Genomic DNA, 23,651 nt, shown 5'->3' on the forward strand with positions numbered 1-23,651 from the left:
TTGGAACAGATCATGCCCAGTGTACCATCAAGACCCAGCCCATAATCCAATATCACACACTGTCTGGGAGTGGGATATTCAGTGGCACCAGTATCGGGTAAACACATGCACCTACCAAAGACTCCCGGCATCCCCATGGCACCATCACAATGAAATCGTGCACTTCATGAAGATAAGACGTTACTGAGGCCACAGTGATGCGTTGGAATAGAAGCAGCGCGCATATACTCACCTTTAGGTAACAAATGCGGATACACTATGTGGAGAGATAGTAAGTATGCTGCACGAGAAGCGGTGGACTGAGCTACTAAGTGCCATTACCTTGAACAGAAACTCAGGTCATAAACTATGACCAATAGCCGCAAGGATGGTGGTGGTGGGAAGAGCAGTGGGTAAGTACTTGTTGGGGAGCTGCTCGAGTTCAACTTGTTGGGCAACCCCAACAGTTTGTGCAAAAGTGGCAACGTGGCAAAGGGTACCAAACAAAGGACTTAGAGAAAATCGAGCGTGCATAGATCTCGTCAACAATGTATTGGATATATCATGTAGATACAAATGCATCCCAGACGCACATCATTGTGATGTATCTATATCAGGTCGGGATGTCGCCGACATGACCTGACAGTGACTTGTCAAGTGCCATGGCGCATAACAGTCTAAATCAGGTAACATCTTAGTTAAGCAAATTGTGTGATGCAGGACCAGAAATTTGGTTAAGTGAGATACCTTCTGACGGTCAATAACAAATCCAAATCTTATACATATAGCAGGCATTATCATCAACTAAGACATGTCAAAAGAACACAAAGTGGGTGGAGAGATATTTTTCAAAAAAAAGAAGTTTTGCACTGATCTGGATTGCATTTGGACTCTTCAAGAGTAGATCAATTCGTCCTCACAGTGGACGGTAAGTCACTTTCGGAGTCAGTAGTGGTGTGAAATGGCAATTGCTGTTTTTCAGGACTCCAACGTTGGGTTTTCTGAGTTAGCCGAGGAACGAGGCTAATGCAGAAGTTAGTCTACGTGTGAGTTAGTGGTGTGACAGTAACACTCCTCATTCTCATCCACATCCATCACCCACCAGCGTAGACGATCCCAGACATAACTTTATTTCTCTGCTCAATAATTAATACTGGTATCTATGTTAGATAATCCCAATGAGGCAATCTTGCCAGACTTCACGACTGTCGAGTACGCCACGGCCAGGGCTCGTCTAATCGCTAGAGGTGTCGTGAATGAAGAAGCAGCTGCGGAAGCGCTTGAAACTATCTGGACCTTCAACAACGACACTGCCAAAGACGCTTGGGCAGAGCAAGCAGAAATAGAACTAAGGCAGGCTCAAGAAGCTCGGTGGGTCGCAGCCGAGCAAGAGCAAGAGCGGCAGCAAGCGCTCGAAGACGAACTTATTGCAGTGCGCAAGGAAGAACACAAGAAGAATAAAGCTAAATTCGTCCCCGTCTCTACAGCTAAGATACCAACCATTCCCACCGTCATCCCTTCTCACTATGCTGTACGCAAACTCAAAACTGGGGATTACTGCGAACTCTTTTACTTCACCAATAAAGGCCTGTCCAAAGCCAAGAAGAATCTTCTCTCAACAGAACCGCAAGGCTTAATCTTGATCCTGGGAGCAGATGGCCAACAGACGTGGGTTAACGCGGACGAAACTTGCGACTCCAAGACTGTCATCATGAAGGATGAGAATCTATCTTGGGAAGAATTCAACGAAGCCACACTGGGCATGATCACGGCCATGAAGCAACAAGAATGGCCAGAAGATCGCATTAACATGCACATAAGTTTTTGGACAGCTCTTCAGAATCATCATTGGCGTCATGCTATGGACCTTCTGAAGCAACGTGCACTCTTGCTCTACCAGAGTCAGCAGCGCAGAATGTGGCATCTCACAGCTGGCGGTCCGCATGGATGGTCTATAGCGGAGCTCAATCAAGAGCTCATCCTTGAAGCGAGAGAGGAGATTTTTAACATAGACCGCGATCAAGCCCTCGTGACACTCAGACAGGTACAAGAATCCTCTCACAATAGGCTTTAGACAGACAACTAACCATTCTCACATCACCATACAAACTCCCAATCCACATCCACATCGCGTGTTTGATACCTCCCCACTTAACATCGCCGTTCGACATCATGATCGTCTGGCTTCGTTCAACCATTGACCAACATGCGTCGCCTCGACCAACATGCGTCACCCCGACCAACACATGTCACCCCTCCGACCAACACGCGTCACCCCCCTTGACCAACACGCGTCACCCTGACCAACCTGTGTCACTTTGGCCAATGTGTGCTTCCACAATTTACACCTTCGCTGTACCATCACACGTCTCCCAAATTCTCCCAAACGCTAGGCGGTCCCTGCTATGAATCATAATGCAGGTTCTCGTACTTTCAGTGGGCAGAAGAGACCGCTATCACCCAGCGCAGCTTACAATGACCCAAAGAAAAAGTCACGCTCCTTTCGCAACTCTAACTCATCATCCTCCTCCTTGCCTTGTTGCGCCGTATGCCTCGGCCGCAACCCACATCGCACAGTCGAGTGCTCCGCCTCCTGCACATGGGACAATCTCTTTTATGTCTACTCCGAGCGCATCAAGAAAGCTCTATGGTCCAAAGACGGGCACCAGCTGTGCACATCTTGGCAACGCGAAGAAGGTTGTAGAGACTCGCACCATAGTTACAAACACCTTTGTTCAGGATGTGGATCCTTCGAACATGGAGCTCAACGTTGTTCTCGCGCACAGAAGGCTGAACCCACTCACTCCCTACCACGCTAAGGCTTGGGAACAGGCACTCCGTAACGCGCACGCTCTAGACCGCTTCGCAAAAGTCCCAGAAGGTTTTCGTTCAGGTTTTATCTTAGATTTTCCCTTAATTAGCCACATACAAACTCCTCCGAACAAAGACTCCGTCATCGAATATCAATCCGAATTTAATTCCGTTATACAGAAAGAATTCCGCAAAAACAGATACCTAGGTCTTTTCTCCTGCGATTCTCTCGAATGCCTCATAGGTCCTTTCCAATCCTCTCCGTTATCCATCATACCTAAGCCCGGCAAGCCGGGCAAATATAGAATAGTTCAGAATTTCTCCTTTCCACACACCCTCTCTAGTACCCATCCCAATCCTTCAATCAACTTGTTCATCGACTCTAACCGCTTCCCCACTACTTGGGCGAAATTCTCTATTATTTACCTTTTAATTGCGAGGCTTCCCTTAGGTTCGGAAGTCGCAACACGAGATGTTTCAGAGGCTTACAGGACAATTCCCCTCCACGCATCTCAATGGCCTGCAAACATCGTTCGAGTATCAGACTCTGAATTTTGCATAGATACCTGCATGGTGTTCGGAGCTGCTCTGTCTGCAGGAGCTTATGGTCATGTAGCAGACGCAGGCGCAGAACTTTTTAGGCATCATGGCATCGGCCCCTTAGACAAATGGGTGGATGACCACCTTTTCATTCGCATCCCGTGAGAACATTTAGCTGAATACAACCGTCAGCGCAAAACCTGGCACATAGACCTTGCCAAGAAAGGCATGCAGCAGTCAGGCGGAAGACTTTGGTTCGGCGGACACGTGTTTGATGACGGATCAACAGAAGAGTTCAACGAGGACTGCGCGTGGCCCTTGAAAGATCTATCAAATGTTTCCCCTAGATCAAACCACGATAAGTGCTTCGGTTACTGTCTAAAAGATGTCGACGATCTCTTGGCAGAACTAGGAATCGTCTGGGAAATCCAGAAAGACCAACCCTTCGCATCATCAACTATTTGTATTGGCTTCCAATGGGACGTAAAGAATTGTGCCGTCTCACTCAGCACCGCCAAAGTTAACAAATACCTTCTAGCTATTCACAATTGGCGCAAGCGCAATTCCCACGTGCTACAAGACGTACGTGAACTATATGGCAAGCTTCTACATGCGTGTGAGGTAGTAAAGCATGGCCGAGCTTATCTCACGTCCCTAGAAAGCATGTTAGGTATCTGCGCTAAGAACCCTACCTCCCGCACCGCCCCATTAAGGACATCGAGATCGACCTATTATGGTGGTCAGAGCTCTTACAAAACGGCGGTGCCACAAAGCCTATTTATCTGCCCGCACCCTACTCCAACCCTCTCACTTTCTCTGACGCAAGCTCCTCCATAGGAATTGCCATCGTAATCGGACACCGCTGGAGAGCGTGGAGACTTATCCCAGGCTGGCAAATGCAGAATGGTAAGAGAGACATCGGCTGGGCAGAAGCCATTGGCTTTGAACTTCTCGTTTGATCCCTTGCTACTCTCCCAGAACTTGGCAGCGCATTCACCGTCTTTGGAGATAACACAGGAGTCATTGAGGGCTGGTGGAAAGGGAGGAGTCGCAACAGAGAAGTCAACCTCGTATTCAGACAAATTCATGAACACATCCGTCTCATACCCAAGCATTTCGAGATCAGAACTACTTACATTGCCAGCAAACTCAATCCAGCAGACAATCCATCACGAGGCGTCTACCCCCCACTCGAACTTTTACTCCCTCCAATCGATATTCCCCCTGCCATTCAGCAGTTCATCGTCGATGCCACCCTTCCCCCCACCCATATTGAACGCGAACTCTTGCGCAATGGGAAGTACCCCGTCGCCGCTGCAAAAGTCATTAATAGAGCACTTCTCCGAGCACAAGGAGCTGAATGTAATAGAACTCGCCAAGAAGAGGAAGACAATCTCCTCCTCGAAACCCTCCATAACTCCTCGCAATAACACTCATTCCCGCTTCGAGTCCACCCTCCCTAGCAGCATGTCTCAATCTTCCTCCTCCCCCCAATGCTACAAACCCAACCTCACACCCATGCCATCTCCTCTCCATCCTCACTGTCTAGCCCGTGACAGACTGCGCCTCTGGTTACCACCGGGGGAGAGCTTACGCCAGACCATTTCGTCAGGCAACGAAAACAGCGTCAACATCTCCGACAGCCAACTCGATCGCATCCTTGACGTGTTAGGCTCATCCTGGGCTCTATCTACCAAGGAAACCTATGGAGCAGGGCTGCTAGTATTTCAAGTTTTCTGCGACTCACATAAGATTCCCGAAGAACAGAGATGTCCCATCTCCTCCAACCTGCTCTTAACATTTCTATCAAGCTGCGCAGGTGCATATTCGGGCTCGGCCTTATCTAACTATGCTGCAGGTCTTAAAGCATGGCACTTGCTGCATGGCCAACCATGGATCATAAACGCTAAAGAACTCAAAGCCACGTTAGATGGCGCCACGGCTCTCGCTCCCTCGTCATCTAAACGAGACAAGCGCAATCCTTTCACTCCTAATATCATCATCAGTATTCGAGAACACTTAGACCTTAAGAGTCTGTTCGGCCACCAATATTTGCGCCAGTTTACGCAGGTTTAGAATCTATATTTTGCTTTCATAATCATAGGACCGTGCTGGTCACAGTGTGACCAACCTTATTAATCAATCAATACTAAGTAGTAGGCATGCCTGTTACCCGTCTACAATCTATCCATCATCGCAACTCTTACAGGATGTCTCGGGGCAGAAAAAGTGCCCGTGGTGGTGCAGAGCTAACGGAAGCGAGAGATCGGTGTGTGTGGACGGAAGCAGACGAAACCATCCTCATCCAGTATGTCACCACCAACTGCTCACAAGGTGGTGATGGTATGAACTTTGATCACACGTTTTGGGTTGCTGCTGCTGCTGAAATGGAAAAACACCCCTGCTCGGGTGCAAGCAAAACAGCGGTAGCATGTCAATCAAAATGGGGGCGGGTATGTACTACTACTATATCAGCCTTGGTACCCTCACTAATGATCGAGTTTCAGCTCCGTGGTACATTCAACGTCGTCGACAAAGTGGCCAACGCTTCCAGACTATCTTACAGCATGGAACACGGAGCTTCGATCACTCCAGAGTCCGAAAACATGTGGACCGACTTTGTGAAGGTAAAGTGATTTTAATTCGCATCAAACTACTACGACAATGCTAATTACTATGAATCAATAGAAAAATCCAAAGGCCAAAGGCCTCCGGGACAAGGGTTGGAAGCACTATGAGGCGCTGAAAGGTCTCATACCTGTCAAGCCAGGTAACAACAACTCGTTCTTTGCCACCATCGCGACACCACCTCCCATCATTCCTTCGCCTTCTTCTAGCAGCGCAGTCACCCCCCTTTCCTTTGACGAGGTCCATATGATGGACCTTGGAGATGCGCTCGATGGGATCGAGTTCCCCAGCTCTATTTCAGGCGGCCAGCGTGCAACCCCCCTCACCCCAGAGAGCCTCCCTCCATTCGACGCTACACAGCAACCCTCCCTTGAGTCGGTCCGTGTTAGTGCGCCATCATCAACAGCTTCCGGTAAACGGAAGCTGATTGATGATAACGAAAGTACGCTTGATATCGTTACCCGCCCCCCACATTCAACGAAATCGGGAGACTCGGCAAAGTCTGCACGCCTGACGATGCCTGTGGCCATCCAGCATATGGGGACTAATATTGGCGGTCTTAACACGACGTTAGAGCGCGCGGCCAATGCTCTTGAGGCCAACACCTCCAACACCTTGGCGCGATCAGTAGATCCCATCCCTTTGTGCAGGCAGAAGGCGGTGAAAAAGTTGCAGAGTGAGGGTCTAGAGGACGTACAACTACTCAATATCTTGAATAAATTTCAGGCCGACATCGCTATCATTGATATTTATCTCGCTATTGAGGTAGATAGTCTTCGGCGGTTGTTTTTAGAGCAGCATTCAAAGTAGTGTTACATGTATTCTTGTCGTGTTGTGTTCTCTTGTATTGTACTTGTAGTAGCAAAGCAATATCACTATTTCTATGGATCATAGTCATCGATAAGGGTCCGGTCTTGATCTGACAACAATGTCATCATTTGACGGAGATACTTTGGATCATAGTCATCGATGAGGGTCCGGTCTTAATCTGACAACAATGTCATCATTTGACGGAGATACTTTGGATCATAGTCATCGATGAGGGTCCGAACGGCTATGGTATTAACGCGACTACAGTACTAGTGGTTCTATGATTGCCTGCTCCCCCCTCCGAATCCTTTCCCTGTTGTAGGCCTCCCACATCTCACTAGCAATCTGGTCACGACAGAGGCTCGCACGAGTGCGTGCATGCTCAGTAGGAGGACCGTTAGCAAGGTTTCCAGTGTCAGTGAGAATGTGCGCATCTAACACATTATGATAGTCCATCATGTCGTTTGGATCGTGAACTCGAATAATGTTGTGCACGAGACACAAGGCAGGAGGAATGCGCGCTTGAATGTCCATTTTGTACTCGGGCGGGAGGAGAAGGATACGAAATCGGCACTTGATGACACCAAAAATGCGCTCAACAGCATTTCGAAGCATTGCATGACGCAAATTGAAAAGTTCTTTGCGATTACGAGGCCTATGTAATGATGTGAACATAAGTATGAATGATACTAGCAGAACGCATCATACAAAGTATTAGCACGACCCCACTCTGCAAGATGATAACGCACACCCCGAAACGGGACCAGAAGCTCATCGCACGAGCCAAATCCAGTGTCCACAAGATAATACTTTCCCTCAGGGATATTGAAATTGGTAGTACGAGCATCGTGATAGACACGAGCATCTGCAGCTGACCCCTCCCAACCGCTCAACATGTAGGTAAACAAAAGGTTGAATGAACATGCCGCGAGGCAGTTTTGAGAGAAGTTCCCCTTGCGATCCCGAGTGGCATGCCGATCTTCACCAAAAGGATGGCATGCGATGTGTGTACCGTCAATGGCTCCGATAGCGTCAACAAAGAACGGGAAGAACTTCGGGTTTTTCGTGATTTCGGGGGGAGGAGGGCTATCTACGTCGGGCAGGCGGACGTATGTCGTATATATCGGTGGCGAGGAGAATGCAAAAAGAACCCATTTAAAATACCTGAAAGAACATAAGCTTGATACCAGGACAGCAACAATATACGTACTTTGATATTGTTTCATTGGACCGCTGAAAGTGTTCACCAAGATGGCGAATCGAGAGACCCGTGACAGACGCATAGAGAAATATAGCAAGCTGCTCTTCTAGCAGTACATGCCTGGAATCTCTGCATCCTGCTTGCCGAAGGAGATTGATGAGCACATAGAAAACATGCTTGTGGACCCCGAGCTCGCATCTGATGCGTTCAGGGTGTCCAGTGAGAAGTTCGGTGACCCATGCAGTCCCCGACAAAGCGGAGGTATGATACGGCTCTTTGTCGTAGTAGGTGTTTGAGTAAGCTTCGAGCGCGGTAGTTGTTGCGTTGAGGACTGTAATGACCGTGCGCATAGCATGCATGGCCATCTGCATGATGCATGCCAGATACTTCTTATCACTCTCCTCTGCATCGTTGTCCATATCCTCTGCCTCCACAAGGTCGTATTCGTCCTCGTTAGCGTCCTCGTCGTAATCAGGATCAAGAGGCATTGTATTGATAGTAGGATAAGGCATACGGTAAGCGTTATCGGAGCGTGACATCTTGTTCAAGCTCCGACGATTAGCAAAGCCAGAACCAAATTCTAACTTGCGCAAATAATGGTGGCCGAACAGACTCTAATAATCCCAAGGACGCTGCAATCTTCGCGTGCATCACAACATCCTTTCATGCAATCGCGCGCCTAGGAGAATTCACTGTACCATCTCTTAAACTTTTCGACCCTCTGAAGCACATCACCCGCGCTCATGTCACGCAGAAAACAGATCGCAACAACCTACCCGTCACATCATTCTTCCTGCCGAGTACAAAATCTTCTCCTCTGAAAGGTGAAGAAGCCTACTGGTCCGCTCAAGAAGGTCTTTCAGACCCCAAAGCGGCTCTAGAGAACCACTTGAGACTCAATCCAGCCGAAAATTCAGCTCATCTTTTCGCCTGGAAGCACCCCAGCGGCCTCCGCCCACTCTCAAAGAAAGAGTTGACTAAGCGCATCAATCAGATCTCCTCTCTGACGAACTTACCCAATCTCAAAGGCCACGGCCTTCGCATTGGTGGTACATTAGAATACCTCCTGCGGGGAGTTCCATTCGACGTCGTAAAAGCAATGGGCAGGTGGTCGAGCGATGCCTTCACCACTTATCTTCGTGACCACGCTATAGTGATAGCGCTGTACATACAAGCATCATCAGCTCTCGAGCCTTTCACGCACATAACAATGCCACCAGTGCGTTAACCTTTAGAGTGAGTACACCTCCTTTTTCCCTGGGGCCACAAGCTGCGCTGTATGCGTCGTTGCACTCCTAGCACTTTGGGACTCACAGCTCACGCTTGCACCCAGATTCAGGCCGGCGTTTCGGATCGGAAAACCCTGCGGGTTTTCACCCAAGACTCTCGTACTCCTTAGCTTCACCTTGTACATTGTTCCTAGCAATAAACCTTACCGTCGTACTCTCTCTTCAGTCACTCAAGCTTCGAAACGCATAGAACGTGACTTTCCACCTAGACTCCTGGTCATGAGGGCGCTGGCACGTGCAGAAGAAACGAGTAGTGCTAGTCAAGTTCTAGTTAGTATTCAAATACTCCATTCATAGCCACACCACCTCAATCACGATTGCGAGATAAGATCCATTTCAAGTCATTCATCCTTAGGATTTCATCAATTTCAATGTTCACCGGTGCACTGGCGGACTTGTCTTGACACCGCGAGCGCCGAGCATAGATGACACATTGCGCGTCAACTTGAAGGGTACTCAACGAACCATTTAATCTCCTTCGTGTTTAGAACTTGGACAGTTTGGTTCAAACTCTAGCGAATAAAATGTTACTCACACGTTGGTAAGGATCCCCAGGGCCCACTTCCGCAACTGCGTCTAGCATGACTTACGTATGTACCCTCGTGCCTGTTGCCAGGGGATCTCCTAAGCTTATCTCAAATGTGCAGAACCATACTCACTGCCTCAAATCTATCCGTCCGGAATGACACCCATTCCTATATCCAGCTGCGATTCGTGCATGTATCAATCATGATATCATCGTGCCAGACAGCCTGACAACAGCGACAGGCTCATCAGTAAATGCATTCATCGCTGAGAAAAATCACAACTTCGTTATAATGTCAACGGGTAGGCTTGAGGATGAGTCGATCGAGGAGTACTGGGAGTAATCAGTATTAAATTATGAGTATGGCCATAGGCATTGAATGTTGAATGTTGACATATATTAAGTTGGCAGATTAACACTGATGTCGCAGATGTAGCAAGCAGTACACATGTGGGCCATGGCCATAAGTCAAAGCAGCCATCCAGGATTGATGAAACTTGGACGGGCATAGGATCCATGGTATGACTGGAAGGCATGAGTCGGCTTGACTGGCTCGGCTCCTACTATCTAAGCACTCACTTAGCAGTTGAAGATGAGGCGCGAGTCGAGTACACAATAACTTTGATGAACATTCTAGTCGACAAAAACACAACAGGGTGTACAAAAACGAGAAAGCAGGAGCGCAAGAATACATCAGGGGTTATTTATACAGCAGGATGAAAGAGGATCGCAGATCAATATGCACCAGACGACAGCAATACGACATATGATACATAGAACTACACACCGATATGAATGAAAACCATTCTCTGCTCGAGCGGCACTTTCGTCTTCACCACATGTGTAGCACAGTTGAGTGCTCAGGCCGCCTTCGTACAGTCCACGACACCACCATCCTTCGAATCTCTGAACATATACGTGTAGAAAGCTTCGACGATGTGTTTTGCGACAGCATTGTCCACCTCCCACAGCGTGCCAATAACGCTCTTGAATCCTGAAAACCGGAGACCAGCTGCGAGATGGATCACTTCGTCGGGCGTTTCCTCATCGCCGACGGCAGTATGACACGCTGATAAGAACACGAACTAGGCGCGCGGAATATCTCTCTCTATGATATCGAGTAGCGTCAAATGTTCGTCTCTCATGACGAGATGCGAACTGTAAGGCTGCATAGGGTCCTGCTTGCCATGACAAGCTAGGTGCACCCAGGTATTTTGCTGCAAAGCTTCGAGTGCACCTGTTCGTGTGGCTGTGTCGCCAGAAATAATGGACAAGCTCGAGCTCGCTGTCGACAGCCAAAAGTGCCTTGCCTGTCCCTGAACCCGGTTGACCTTGTCCGATTACTACGAAGGACGGAGGCACACGCTTCTTCATCGACTGTCTAGATCTGACTAGAGCAGAAAGTGTCGGGGTGTAAGAACAGATGTAGAGATCCTCCAGGCATTGCTCCTTCACAGAACGATCTGCCTTTGTTTGAAAGGGGTGAGCGGCATGGAGAGCAATGGAGGTGAAAGCTGCAGTAGGACACAACCAGATTCGAGAACGGCGCTTTAGTTTGAGGACGTGCTCGAGTACGTGGACGATTGGTAGCATAATCTGGTCCCATATTATGCGCAAGAGCACTATGAGATCCGTCCTCGACTCCCCTGGGTTCATCCGAGATGAATCTCGTATTGCCCTGGCGAAGCGATCCTTGAGATTGGTTAGATCTGCAAGGGCGACAGACGGCAAGGGAACATGATGGGGGTCTCCTGACGTCGGGACGATGATGGCGCTGCACGAGTATTTACTAGCATTGAGGATGATGGCCGGGCCCTGGCGCGCTGCCGCTTGCAGGTCTTCGTACAAAGGTGGGTACCCTTTGCAGAGAGGGAGTAGATCATGACATAGTTGGCCGGCTTCGCAGATGTCGGCAATAGTACCTTTCTCATTGTAGCACAAACTCAGCGCTAGAGCAAGATTATATAGAGATGAGGGATGATGGGAATGGCGCTGCGGGCGCAATGCAAGGGCGTTGCGGAGGAGGGAAGTGGTAGTATCGATATCATTTTGTATGTAGCCATCAAGACGGGCAGACGCGAGGTTGGTGAGAGCTGCCGCGTAATCTGGATAGCCGACCGGACACTGGTCCAGAACCAACCGAAAATGCTCTACAGCATCGTTCAGGTGAGAAATATTCTCGCTTGTTATGTATGCGGCAAATTGTGCATGACCCGCATCTGTGTCTCGAGCAATGCCGTAGTTTACAAGGGACTACAGTTGGTGTTGTGTCGGCAAAAACTAACAGGTCAGATTCTGGGGTCACTGACGTTGAACGGTACGTCATTTTTGTTGTTGCAAGTATGTACTAAAGCAACTTTCAGTGTGAAGAAGGGGTGGACACCGCGCACAGGGGGGAAGTATAGATCTAGGAAGTGTTAATATATGTGCACGAATGAGGAGCGAGTCGCTCACCGAATGGCTCATCTCCGTGATGGACCAGCTCATCCCACGACATTTCAAGTTTCTCAATGACCTCTCCGCTGCCCAACATTCGATGAAGCTCAAAGGACGCCCTGGTCTCCATTGATAATGCAGGTAAGGCATGTGGTGATCTATAAACCGATGATCAGTTCAGCATCGCGTTGGAAAGTCTCCACGAACTTTACAGAATTACAATATTCCCCCGGGCCCAGGCCACAGATTCATCAGATGATAAGATACTGATGGCCGATTTCTAGCGTCTCCGGGAGTCGAGATTGATGGACACGTAAATGCCAGCGGGAATGCGCCAGGAGGGAAGTTGAAGATTCTTTCCGTTGAGAACTGTAGGCAGAGTGTGAGGATCATGAAACAGATACGAAGGTGATATGGAGGACTCGCCTTCAAGTCTGATATATTGGCTTTCTGAGCTGCCGGGCATGGTGGTGCGATGCAGCAAATGATAAGGATCGGGGATGAGCTAGGTGGTGGGCTGAGTGGTGGACGGAATGAGTGGGAGAGGAAGACGGGGCTAATGATATGGAGAGTGCGGATGGAGTTCGGCTGAGAGGGAGAGTTCAGGTTATGTTGTACGTGTATTTTCCATATTGTCGAAGGTTGTTGTTCGGCAAAATAGACGCTGGTATGATTCTAACAAGGGCTGTGAATCAAGATCATCAGCCAGAATTAGCACAAGAAACTGTCAGTGTGCTAAAGAAGCAGACAATGTGATGATCAGTTTTCAGCACAAGTGACTCGCCAAGATTGGAGGGGATATACGAGTCTCGGAGTGATGATTGCTCCTGGACTTGTATCGTACTGCTCAGTTAGCACACAAAGGCAAAATATAAAAGCGCGTGTATTTTGTAAGTTAATGGCAAATATCAACCATGTTAAAACTGTTGAATGTGGTGCGCATAGCAAAGCAGACTGATTCCATACAACTTGTGCGATTGAGCTGACAGTGCCATGGGGAAGGGATGATCTTCCCTGCATTGAGGAATAAGAATCAATCAGTAACTTCGATAGCGGGGACGCAATAAAACTGTATGCTCGTTCGGTGGAGGATGATCGACGACCGAAGTATTGAAGAAGTTGTGACCGCTGCCGGATTCACCTAATACCGCCGAGAGATATCAAACCGAACCCTGCAGGAGAGGAATATCCACTATGGGTGGTACCGCATGAACAAGCCAGCAGGTCTATCGTCTAGAGAAGTGTCGAGGATAATGGGAACATATTTTGGCCGAGGGTATGGTTACAGTATTGGCACTGGTGTGGTTTGAGACTGAAAAATGGCAGGGGTTGCAGGAGCGGACTGTTGCAGTAAAAATCTGTACGTTCCAGAAGTGTGGGCTTCGACGAGGGGGAGGGGTTGAGAGGTAGGGACGGCGGAACAGGGTACTGGAGTGATCGTCATTGTAAAAGTAACATGGTAAAGATACATACAAGGAGAGATTCACCAAATATCGAGTGTATCGTATCCACTCGAAGATGAACCTCGCGTGAAAATGAAGTGCTGCGGATAGTGTGGGCGAAGTTGTATTTTCAAGTTGAGGATATATATCGACGTACTTTGAAGTTTGTAGTGTCTCACAAAGATGACCAAAACCTAAGGCTTGTGTTTCTGCAACGCGTACAAAAAGTACAAGTGGATTCTGAAAAGACTTGATGATGAAAAGCCACGCAATATTATGATAGCAAAGTATTAGCAAAACGAGGCGCTCACATCAACCTAAGTTCAGGATCATGTGACAGCCGTCGCGTATCAAACGGCCCTATCATCCGCATGCCGCGCCATTATTTCTAACCACCACCATTCACTGCGGACCCGCGCATGCAAGTAATTGTCTGAGATGGATATCCGTATCATCAACGGAAGATATACGGAGTCTGCTCGCCACAAACATTCGTACTTCTGGAATTCGCAGCAGCTCAGACCATCAGATTTTGACAACTTTCGTCCTGCAATCAACTTGAACACCATAATCACCCTTTTGAAACCTCTCGAGGAAGAGAATTCAGGCGAATGCGAAGGAGATTATGCCGTACGTGATGAAGCACTTAAAGTTGATGAAGGCGTACGAGGAGCTGATGTCGGAGTCGAACAACACGTGGGGAACAAGCGGCGACGCTCTGCCTCTGCATCACCTGTGAAGAGAAAGAGACGGAGGGTTTCTGAGGGTGACGATGAATTGGATGCTGACGATCAGTCGGAAATGTCCTTGGAAGGATGCAATGACGACTGGCGAGACCCGGTTCACAAGCAGGTGTACCCTTGCATATGGGAAGAACGTCGTTATGAGGAACCAAAAGTTGATCCCGAAAGCCAGTTTCTACCGGTCTTCAAATACTCTTTCGAAATGCATTACACGAAATCAGCTCGAGGTGGTGATGAAAACTCTTACGTGCCTGACCAAGAAGCAAAGAAACTTGGGTGGCTTAAGGAGGAACATGATCTCTTATCTCTGTTTAGCGCACTATGCCCTGACCGTTCTCAACCTCAAACATTTGAACTTGGCAGGTTCAGGGTTCAGAACTACAAAAGTCGCTTGTTAGCTCTTTCGGGCGAGCCAGACTGTCTCATAAACCGCTATCCTGAGGAAATCAAGGAGAAAAGTGAGCGGTGGTTCTTCCTCCTTCCTCAAGTTGCATGGCCGAATGCACCCGAAGAGGGAGAGGATGCCACGCCACAGCATGATGATCTTCTGAAGGCACTCTTCATCTTTCAGTCGTTAGGTCGTGCAAAAATCGACACAACCGTTCAGGTGATCACCCTTCCTGAGGGTGGCTACGACCCTGTAGAGGAGTTGCCTTTTCGGCTATGCGCAAATTTCAACGTATCCATCATCGTGCCCAGATTGTATGAACCATTTGACATCAAGAAGATTTCCCAGAATCGCGTTTCCGAACTCGAAGGATTACAGAGACGCTTGATTTCTCTGTTTACCCTAACTTCATCGGCAGACCAGCAGCTATCCGGCAGTGAACATGATACAAGAGGGGACGCAAGTATTCCATTCTTCTACAGCATTCTTCGCCCAGCACCCGCTCTTTCGCAAGGCGTGACATACGAGTCCCTTCAGCCTGAAGGCTTATTGCCAGTACTCTTACCCTTCCAACGGCGTAGTGTCCAGTGGATGCTCCTACGCGAAGGGAAGACAGTAACTCAAGAAGGCGGTGTCATTCTCTACACTTCTCCCCAGTCCCGGTTCTTCATGCCTCCGTTTTGGGAGAAAATTTCTCTCGGGGGCCGGGAGCACTTCTTCAACACGCTCGTCGGCGTCGTAAGCTCTTCTCCTGTAGAAGACAACGTTGCACTAGGGGGCATACTTGCAGAAGAGCCAGGTACCTCGCAATACTATTGATCTCACTCGCGTTATATTAATGAAGTGCAGGGCTCGGGAAGACAATCGAATGTATTTCTCTCATTTTACTGAACCCAGCACCCGATCGCAATCCTAGCAACAAACGGTGGGATGCCGAAGCTAAGCTTGAAGTGAAGGAGATCAAGGTAGTGTGCCTACGTGCCATCTGGAATACCAGTTGATATAGACGTGCAACAGACTACTCTCATCGTCACTCCCCCTGCGCTCGCACCTCAATGGGCAGACGAGTTTGCTGTTCATGCCCCAGGGCTCAAGGTTCTCATCTACGATGGTTGGTCCAAAGTCGGTGTGCCCATCACCCTGGATGATGTCGAAGATGAACGAGAGCGACGGTGCAGTGCCCAGAAGCATAAAACTGGAAAAAACGGATTGGTTCAAACAATCAAGAAAGGGAAGGCAAAGGCAAAGGCGATTCACGACAAGGATGACGACATACTTGATTGGTGCTCCTATGTGAACACATTTGATGTTTGCATCACGACATACAACGTGCTTCGTCAAGACTTGACTGTTGCCCGCGCACCACCCAAACGTTCTCATCGTGCACAGGTGGAGTACTCAAACCTTGACCGTCCTAGAAGTCCACTTGTCATGTGCGAATGGTATAGAGTGATTATGGATGAAGTACAAATGATGGGGACCGGCAAATCCGAGTAAGATCTCTTGTTCTATTGGTGATTAATTGACTGGATGATTCTGGCCTTCAGAGAGATGGTGTCTTTGGTCCCTCGGTTATCTTCGTTTGCGGTATCTGGAACACCAGCCCGTACTCAGGTTTCTGATCTCATTCGCGTTTTACGGTTAGATAGACTGACGCATTTTCTGACGATACACTGATACCATTGACAGGTTCTTACGTGTCGACGACGTTGTCGGTCCAGCTCGCATGTGGAATCGTTTGATGAAGCACACATTCAAACAACAATTCGCTGACCTATTTAAACGATATGCTATCCGGCGAGTGATTTGACGAAGGAATCCTCCGTGTCCTTATTCAATGCATGCTAGAACACTCAAGTCCGCAGTCAAGGACGAATTAACCATCCCGCAGCAGCGGAGATATCTCGTTAGTATCGAGCTGGGAAGAGTTGAACGCCACGTAAGTCATGACACCCTTGCTGAGAGACAAAATATGATGGTATCAAAGGTTTATGATCATCATCTCGAGGCAGCTTTAGTTGAAATTGGTTTGGACGCGCGTGGAGTTGCTGCTTCTGAAGGATGGCAGATTGACGCTACTCTGCTGCGGAATGTGTTGAGAAAGCTTCGTGGTATCTGTACTCATCCTCAAGTCGGACAGTTGCAGCGGCCAGGTGATAAGCCAGGTGCCCTCAAGAGCATCGGCGACGTTCTCGAGGCATGTGTTTTTCCTCTTTTCTTAATCCGTTGGGCTCATTGATGTCAGGCTATGAGAGACCAGAACTGGCGTAATCTCATGGATGATCGTAAGGCGAAGGCAAGCGTCATCATTCTTGGTATCCGTGCTTGCAAGAATTGAGTCATCCCTTCAGGTTCAAACCCTTGTTCGCTTTGCCCAGCTCCAACAACACAACGAGCAGAACTTTGATCGATACCAACGTGCTTTGGATTACCTCATAACGGCAGAGCAAGAAGCAAATGGAATAATCGACGACATTAAAACCATCATAGCAGAACACCAAGTCAAAGGAGAGGCGCTGAAAAACGAAGCGCGAACTCTCCGAGAGTCTCGTCAGAAAGACCTCCCGGACCATTCAAAGACCAACAAGGGCAAAGGAAAACGAGCAATGTCACCTCTCACCGATGTAGATGAGGACATTGATGACGTTGAAGACGTTGAAGACCGAGGTCTTCCAAAGACCCCCGCGGGCGAAGAGCACAGTATCAAGCGGCGGGCCCTGCAGCAGCGCTTACGAGAATGTCTGATGGTCTTGCACCGTGTCAAATTTTTACAGGGAGATGTGTATCATGTTCTAGGTGCATCGCAGTCAGATAAGGAAGATGCCGCATATGCTGCAGCTGAGACGCTGCGAAAAAATTTACTGAAATGTACGTATTCTCAACAACTTTCCTTACGTTTTTCCATTGACAAGGCACGTAGCGACGGAGGAGAGTACCAACAAAGCGATGAACCCCCTGCGTGCCGACGCTACTGGACGAGGCGTTACCGAGGAGTCCTTACAAATCCCACTTCCTCTCCTTGATAAAGGCGGAATCAAATCAACGCTTCTCGTGAGCTCCCTTCCCAGGAATGTTCAGCTTTTTGTCGATACTGACACTAGTCTGGGCAGTTTGACGAAGCCAATGACATCATAGAGCTCGCATTGAATGAACAGACTGCTCTTATGTGGGAGTGGCGCACTCGCATCTATGCTTTGTTAACTCAGAAGTTGGCAGCAAATAATGACCAAGCCGATGGGGAGGAGTATTCTCGTGCATTGGATACTCAGGGTGAGGCCGAAATATATATGCAGGCATATGCCGCACTTCTTGCGGATCGTAGAGAGGCAATTTCTTCAGAACGAACGCTCCTTGCTGCGCATGATGCACGGGAACACAAAGTCCGACGAACCAAAGCAGCCGCGAAAGCAGCTGCTCGGGCAATGTCGGAGGATTTCGAGATTCCTGAGAATGTTGAAGTTCAACCTCAACATGAAGTCCTGCACAGAGACCTCACAGAGCAGCGTAAAGATCTCCATGACCAGTTTTCTGGGAGAGCACTCCGATCTATCATGGTCGATCTGAGTGCTGTGGCCGCTCGCATCGCATCTGAGAAGGACCCTGAGAAGGTCATCGCCAAGGATGGCGCAAACTCATTACGAACCTTGATCGCGCAACAAGGTTTGTCACCCTGATGTTGTAGCTACTTCATACTCACTACGAATGTAGTGGCGCTCATGGATAAGCTTGATGCTGACTTGAGTCAACTGCGGAAGATCTTCAACGAACGTATCCTGTACGTAAGTTCACGATCGACGCTGATGCATACTAACACTAGTCAAACACACCCACAGCTATTTCCGTCAACTGCAGGAAATTTCTGATACAGTCACAGAAGTCCTGTGGGAGGATACCGTTGTATTGGCTATGGAGGAATGCGCAGCTGAGCGAATGGAATTGGAAGGCAAAATCAACACATCCCGCGCGCGTCAGCGGTACCTGAACCATTTAGCAAAAAACAAAGAAGAGGGCATCACTGATGATGATGACGAGGCTTGTATTCTTTGTAGATGCGACTTTAAGCGAGGATTTATTACCCAATGGTAAGTCGACTGTTTCTTGGAGTTTCAGGAATGCAGACCCATGCACTACTTATACAGCGCGCATGTTTTCTGTGAAGTTAGTTCATCATTTTTCTCGTCATGAACATTCCTGACGCACATCTAGGGATGTATAAAGGCTTGGGTCAATCGCAAAAACGGAAGAGCTTGCCCGGTTTGCCGGTGCGTCCCTTGTCTGCTAACAAGACACCACGATAAACTGCGTTTCTAGCGTCATTATCAATGTCGATCAATTGCAACGCTTCACAGTCAAAGTAGACAAGCCTGCCCCTGCTAAACTCGTCATGGGGAACAAAGAGCCCGCTCCAGTGTCTCGAAGAGAAATCCAATACAACATGATAAGTAAGCACACGTCTAGTCACTCGGTTTGTAGCTTATCTGATATACCCCACTAGACCATACAATTTTTCAGGAGATACAGACTATGGAATCAAATGGAAGTTACGGCAGCAAAATACAGGCGCTGGTCAGACATTTGTTGTATATCCAGTTCACCGACCCGGGCGCAAAGAGTATTGTATTCTCGGCGTGGGCCGATTCATTGCAGAGTCAGTTTTCCGAAGCTTTACTCCTCTGTAATGATCTAACTTCTTTCGCAGTCATAGAACATGCCCTTAATTGCAATGGCTAGGGTTTTTCTCAGCTGTCTTGGCTAGCATTCTGACAGAATCGCAGGTATCCCATACTTAAGACTCGACCGCGCAAAGGGCAGAGGCAAAGACAGCGGTGCTAAAAAATTCCGCACAGATCCTGCCCTACAAGTATTATTACTACACGGGTACGCCCTCAGCGCATACTTGCTCATACTCTATCTTCACACTTTTTCAGGGAGAAAGACAATGCTGGCTTGAATGTGACTTGTGCCTCCCGCGTGTTCCTCGTCGAAAGCGTAGTCAACCATGGTTTCGAAGTTCAAGGTTGGCTCGCTTTTGGTTTTGAATTCTACAACCACTTCATCGATCCACATTAGCTATTGCACGAATCGATCGTATGGGACAGACTCAGCCGACGGAAGGTATGCGTCAAACACCCTGTTTTGTGTACTTGCTTCTCAATTCATTGCCTTCTAGTCTTCTGCTATTACGCCGAGGGTATTACCTTCTAGTGCAAGATGCCATTTCACCTTTCATTGCTAATTTCTTTCCGATAGACACCGTGGAGAAGAATATTCTCGACCTAGCGGCTCGCCAAGGCCTCTCACTCTACACCAAGGACAATTCCGCCGGAACACTCAACTTAACACCCTTCGCCATGGATGCCGGAAAGAAGACCGTCGAATCTTCAGGGAAGAAGAACCAGGCACAAAAAGGCGACTTTATCTTCAAGTAAGATTCACCCCAATGTGCTATTTTCATATGCTTACCACGTGCGGGCGCCAGAGTCAACGACATGCTTGCCATCTTGTTTCCTCATATGTTCGAGGAGATCCAGTACCTTCTTCCCCCGGAAGAACCCAGTGATGAGATCGCCATGGAAGTAGAACCAACCGGGCGGCGCGAACAACTAAACGCAGAAGCCGGACCTTCGAGACACCCATTTTGAGCCTCCCAGCTTGCACATGTAATGGGATAATTACATAAATTCATAAAATTCACAATAGTATTGAAACATGATGCTTGCTACTGGAGCTAAACATAGATTATGGGATGCGATGCGACCGGGACATGCAATGCTATGATGACGAATCATGGAACGATGAGATAAGAAACTAGAGAGAGATAGATATGTCTCTCGACGAAGAATTCCCGAGTTCACGAATCAGAGCAAAAGAATCAATGGACTAGAAGACTCCGCCATCCCAGCTCGCTCTCTTCCGCTTATTATCGCTTGCTTTGCGGAAATGTAGATCCTGTGGGGAGACAAAGCTCGTCCCGCGATGGTGCATCGTGTGCGACTGACGTACGGTGGTGCCTGTCAGAAGCGCCTGCGCCTGCTGAAGTTCCTGGGAGACTGTGGAGTACGGTACCGGAGGAGCCGATTTCTGAGAAGGATGTGAACGAGCGAGGTCTAACGCTTGCCCCTGACGTGAAGTATCAATGGTCATGGGGTTAACATCATGTCCGTCAGTAGCATGGCTGCTGAAGTAGTGCAAATCAAGGTAGGGGACGCCGTGGAAATCAGTAGGGTTTGAGGGTCGCCACAAGTCTGGCCCTGATGGTGACGAAGACGGTGCATGCATAGATGCCAGATCAGAAGGATGCGTGAGTGGGACGGTGTCGAAGAAAGGGAGTGAGCGAGTGCTCGTGATCTGTGGTTGTGATGCACCATGACTCTGCGACAGGTGGGTAGACATATACCGGTGTTCAGATGGGGGAACTGAGATAGACCGACCATGATGAGACGATGCGTGCATGTGGGCATGACCCCGTAGAGGGCGAGTCGAGGTGATGGGTGTTGCAGGGGGAGTGGAATGCGTCAAGTCGACGATATCATCCATGTTCTGCTGCGACATGGTATATATTTCCAGGGCAGAGAGGCTCAAAGACGCCTCTGAATCATCTTTCTGCACTCCAATCTCACCAGTGGTCTGAGGGGCATCACCCGAGATCTCCGCTTGGTCATTGAGTGTGATCGACGCCAGTTCGATCTCATCAATACCTGGCAGTGCAGGGGTGTGGATCTGGAGAGGATGTAGACCGGTGGCTTGCTGCATCCCTGAGAGTCCAAGGCCAGATGTACCAAACCCGAATCCGGGACTGTAGTATGGCTGCTGGGGTTGATGTGTCCGTGCACCGAAGATGAGGTCACCGGCATAGTTGGAATGATGTGTGAACCCCCTGAAACTGCTCGACGCAAACATCTCATGGTCCGAAAATGTAGAATGTGAGTCCCCAACGCCGACATCAGAGGTGAAGTCATTTGGAAAGGAGCTCGGAAAGAGGTCGTAACGATCGACGACGCCGTGGTTGAGGTTATGAAAGGAAAATGGAGATGATGGTGCAGGAGACAACCCGTCGGCAAATGATGATCCGCTACTGGAGAAAGCAGACGTGTCGAGTCGGGGGTTGGCAGAAAACCAGTCCTGCGGACCCCAAGCCGACTTGCCAATAGTGTTCAAGCGACGATCAAACAGAGAGTGACCAAGCAGATAATCAGAAGAAATATGTGATGATGTCGGAGAAGCGGTGGTCGCGGACCATGTCGCGGAGTTGAGAGGTGTATCTATGCTGGACCAAGTCTGTGATTGAGAGGAGTCCGTGAGCTCTGAGAGAGAGTGCGATGCACTGGGCATAAAATCAGGAATAGATAGTGGCTCGGACAAGGGGTCTATCGTCTCCATGTCCATCTCCGCAAGTCCGTCTGGCGAAGACATATCATCAGGCTGAGAGGTGTCGTGCATAATTGGTGGGCATCTGAACAGCCTGGTGACGCCTTCCTCCTCACCGCCCGAGCTATCGTCGTCTTCAGAGCACGTTGCGCTCTCGGGGACGCTCTTCGTCCCACCTCTGAACATACCCTGCCTCGACTGCATGCGCTTCTTGCGGGCAGGACCTATGTGGCTGCTGTGCGCAGTCAACTGATCATCAGTTGCTGAGCGAATGGGAAGTGGCTGGACACACTCTCTCCGCTTTTTAGGCGCATTCCGTGGCTTATAGCCCGCTGCTTGATACAGCTCAGGAAACGCGTTGCGGAAACGGTCACGGAGGTCAGTCGAGCGTCGATTCTGCTCCTGGAAGACAGGGTCTTTGACTATCGTTGCCCATACGGTGCCGTGCTTTTCATAGCCAGCCTTAAGAGCGCGGTCCTCTTCTTCAGTGAATGGACGACGCTTCTTACTACGCGTTTTCTCGAAGATGGAGCGTCCATCTGGGAGAGTTGACCGAATCTTACTGGAGAGATGCGTCTTCGCATTGGGGTAGTGTTCCTTGTACGCGTCAGGAAAGTAGGTGCGAAATCTGACAGAGGTCAGGTATAAATATGAACAAGCGGAGATTAAGGAGTACTAACCGGTCCTTGAGGTCAACAGGCGAGCGGTTGTCAAAAGTCAGTTTCGGATCTTTCAATATGGCCTTCCAATTGCCGACGCCCCACTGAGGGAACAGGATTAATATTGTGAGAGATTATTTGAAAGCCGTATGTACCGTGTTGCATCCCTCGACGAGCATTTGGGTCTCTTCTTCGGACCATTTCTTGCGTGGTTTCTTCTGCTGGATTATGAAAGAGCCGACTGATTCACGGTAGTCGCCATCACCAGCGATCTTGCGCATCTTTCCCTTACGTTCTGGCATTGGTGCAGAGGTTTCAGCAACATGCGAAGTGAGGCCGGTGTCGTCACGGAAATTCCACGCTGGTACAAGCCTGGGGGAGGACGGAAGCGCAAGCGACACGCGTCTCTGCTTTAGCGCGGAAGAGGTTGATGACGCTGAGGAAATGGAAGAAGATACTGCAGGAAAGGGGGCTGTGAAAGAAAAAGTGACAGCAGTTGGAGGTTTACAAGTCAGGTCTGCTGATTCTGACATTGCAGATGTTCGACAAAGACAAGTCCTGGATGAAAATGATAATCTTTTGAAGAGTTATAATGAAAACCGGGAGAAGTAGAATCGGATATGAATTGCAGGAGGCAGACCTCGCGTGAGGGTATCACCGGACACGTTGATAGACGGGCGTTGTCACTGTACCGTACAGCCTGCTCAGATAGTTCGAAACGTTGGGTCGTGGATTGCAATGAGGACAGAAGAAATTCGGAGAGGATGAAGTACCAGATTTGACTAACAGATTCTTTGAAACTAGTTTAGGTTGTTGCTGGACAGCAATGAG

At 48.9% G+C, this 23,651-nt stretch overlaps 4 protein-coding genes across 4 annotated transcripts; 2 read left to right on the forward strand and 2 right to left on the reverse strand.

Moving 5' to 3' along the window:
* Nucleotides 1-1,141: 1,141 nt before the first annotated feature.
* F5147DRAFT_550374 (uncharacterized protein) lies at nucleotides 1,142-1,756 on the forward strand (the record flags this gene model as incomplete). The annotated part of the gene is made up of 1 exon (XM_041430395.1): nucleotides 1,142-1,756. A coding segment is annotated over one exon (615 nt), but the record flags the coding sequence as incomplete, so codon positions are not given.
* Nucleotides 1,757-10,536: 8,780 nt separating this feature from the next.
* Nucleotides 10,537-12,548, reverse strand: F5147DRAFT_835365 (uncharacterized protein). Its single transcript, XM_041443962.1, has 6 exons — nucleotides 12,428-12,548; nucleotides 12,239-12,378; nucleotides 12,094-12,191; nucleotides 11,057-12,037; nucleotides 10,933-11,001; nucleotides 10,537-10,869 (listed from the first exon to the last, which is right to left on the reverse strand). The coding sequence occupies exons 2-6, from the start codon at nucleotides 12,348-12,350 to the stop codon at nucleotides 10,645-10,647; spliced, it is 1,485 nt and encodes a 494-aa protein (XP_041295431.1). The 5' UTR covers nucleotides 12,351-12,378; nucleotides 12,428-12,548; the 3' UTR covers nucleotides 10,537-10,644.
* A 1,462-nt stretch (nucleotides 12,549-14,010) lies between these two features.
* On the forward strand, nucleotides 14,011-20,456 carry F5147DRAFT_752266 (SNF2 family N-terminal domain-containing protein). Its single transcript, XM_041440215.1, has 24 exons — nucleotides 14,011-15,592; nucleotides 15,643-15,758; nucleotides 15,811-16,286; nucleotides 16,341-16,433; nucleotides 16,483-16,590; nucleotides 16,642-16,732; nucleotides 16,781-16,990; nucleotides 17,039-17,089; nucleotides 17,145-17,661; nucleotides 17,714-17,844; nucleotides 17,904-18,453; nucleotides 18,502-18,568; nucleotides 18,627-18,875; nucleotides 18,933-18,951; nucleotides 19,000-19,055; nucleotides 19,105-19,235; nucleotides 19,289-19,441; nucleotides 19,493-19,519; nucleotides 19,569-19,671; nucleotides 19,722-19,810; nucleotides 19,864-19,908; nucleotides 19,964-19,984; nucleotides 20,044-20,218; nucleotides 20,273-20,456. The coding sequence occupies exons 1-24, from the start codon at nucleotides 14,101-14,103 to the stop codon at nucleotides 20,433-20,435; spliced, it is 5,133 nt and encodes a 1,710-aa protein (XP_041295432.1). The 5' UTR covers nucleotides 14,011-14,100; the 3' UTR covers nucleotides 20,436-20,456.
* Nucleotides 20,457-23,614, reverse strand: F5147DRAFT_683782 (uncharacterized protein). Its single transcript, XM_041436567.1, has 3 exons — nucleotides 22,976-23,614; nucleotides 22,842-22,924; nucleotides 20,457-22,789 (listed from the first exon to the last, which is right to left on the reverse strand). The coding sequence occupies exons 1-3, from the start codon at nucleotides 23,351-23,353 to the stop codon at nucleotides 20,674-20,676; spliced, it is 2,577 nt and encodes an 858-aa protein (XP_041295433.1). The 5' UTR covers nucleotides 23,354-23,614; the 3' UTR covers nucleotides 20,457-20,673.
* Between the last annotated feature and the right edge of the window lie 37 nt (nucleotides 23,615-23,651).

This window comes from Suillus discolor, assembly GCF_016758755.1.
Source record: "Suillus discolor strain FC423 chromosome Unknown F5147scaffold_14, whole genome shotgun sequence".
Taxonomy (NCBI): domain Eukaryota; kingdom Fungi; phylum Basidiomycota; class Agaricomycetes; order Boletales; family Suillaceae; genus Suillus; species Suillus discolor.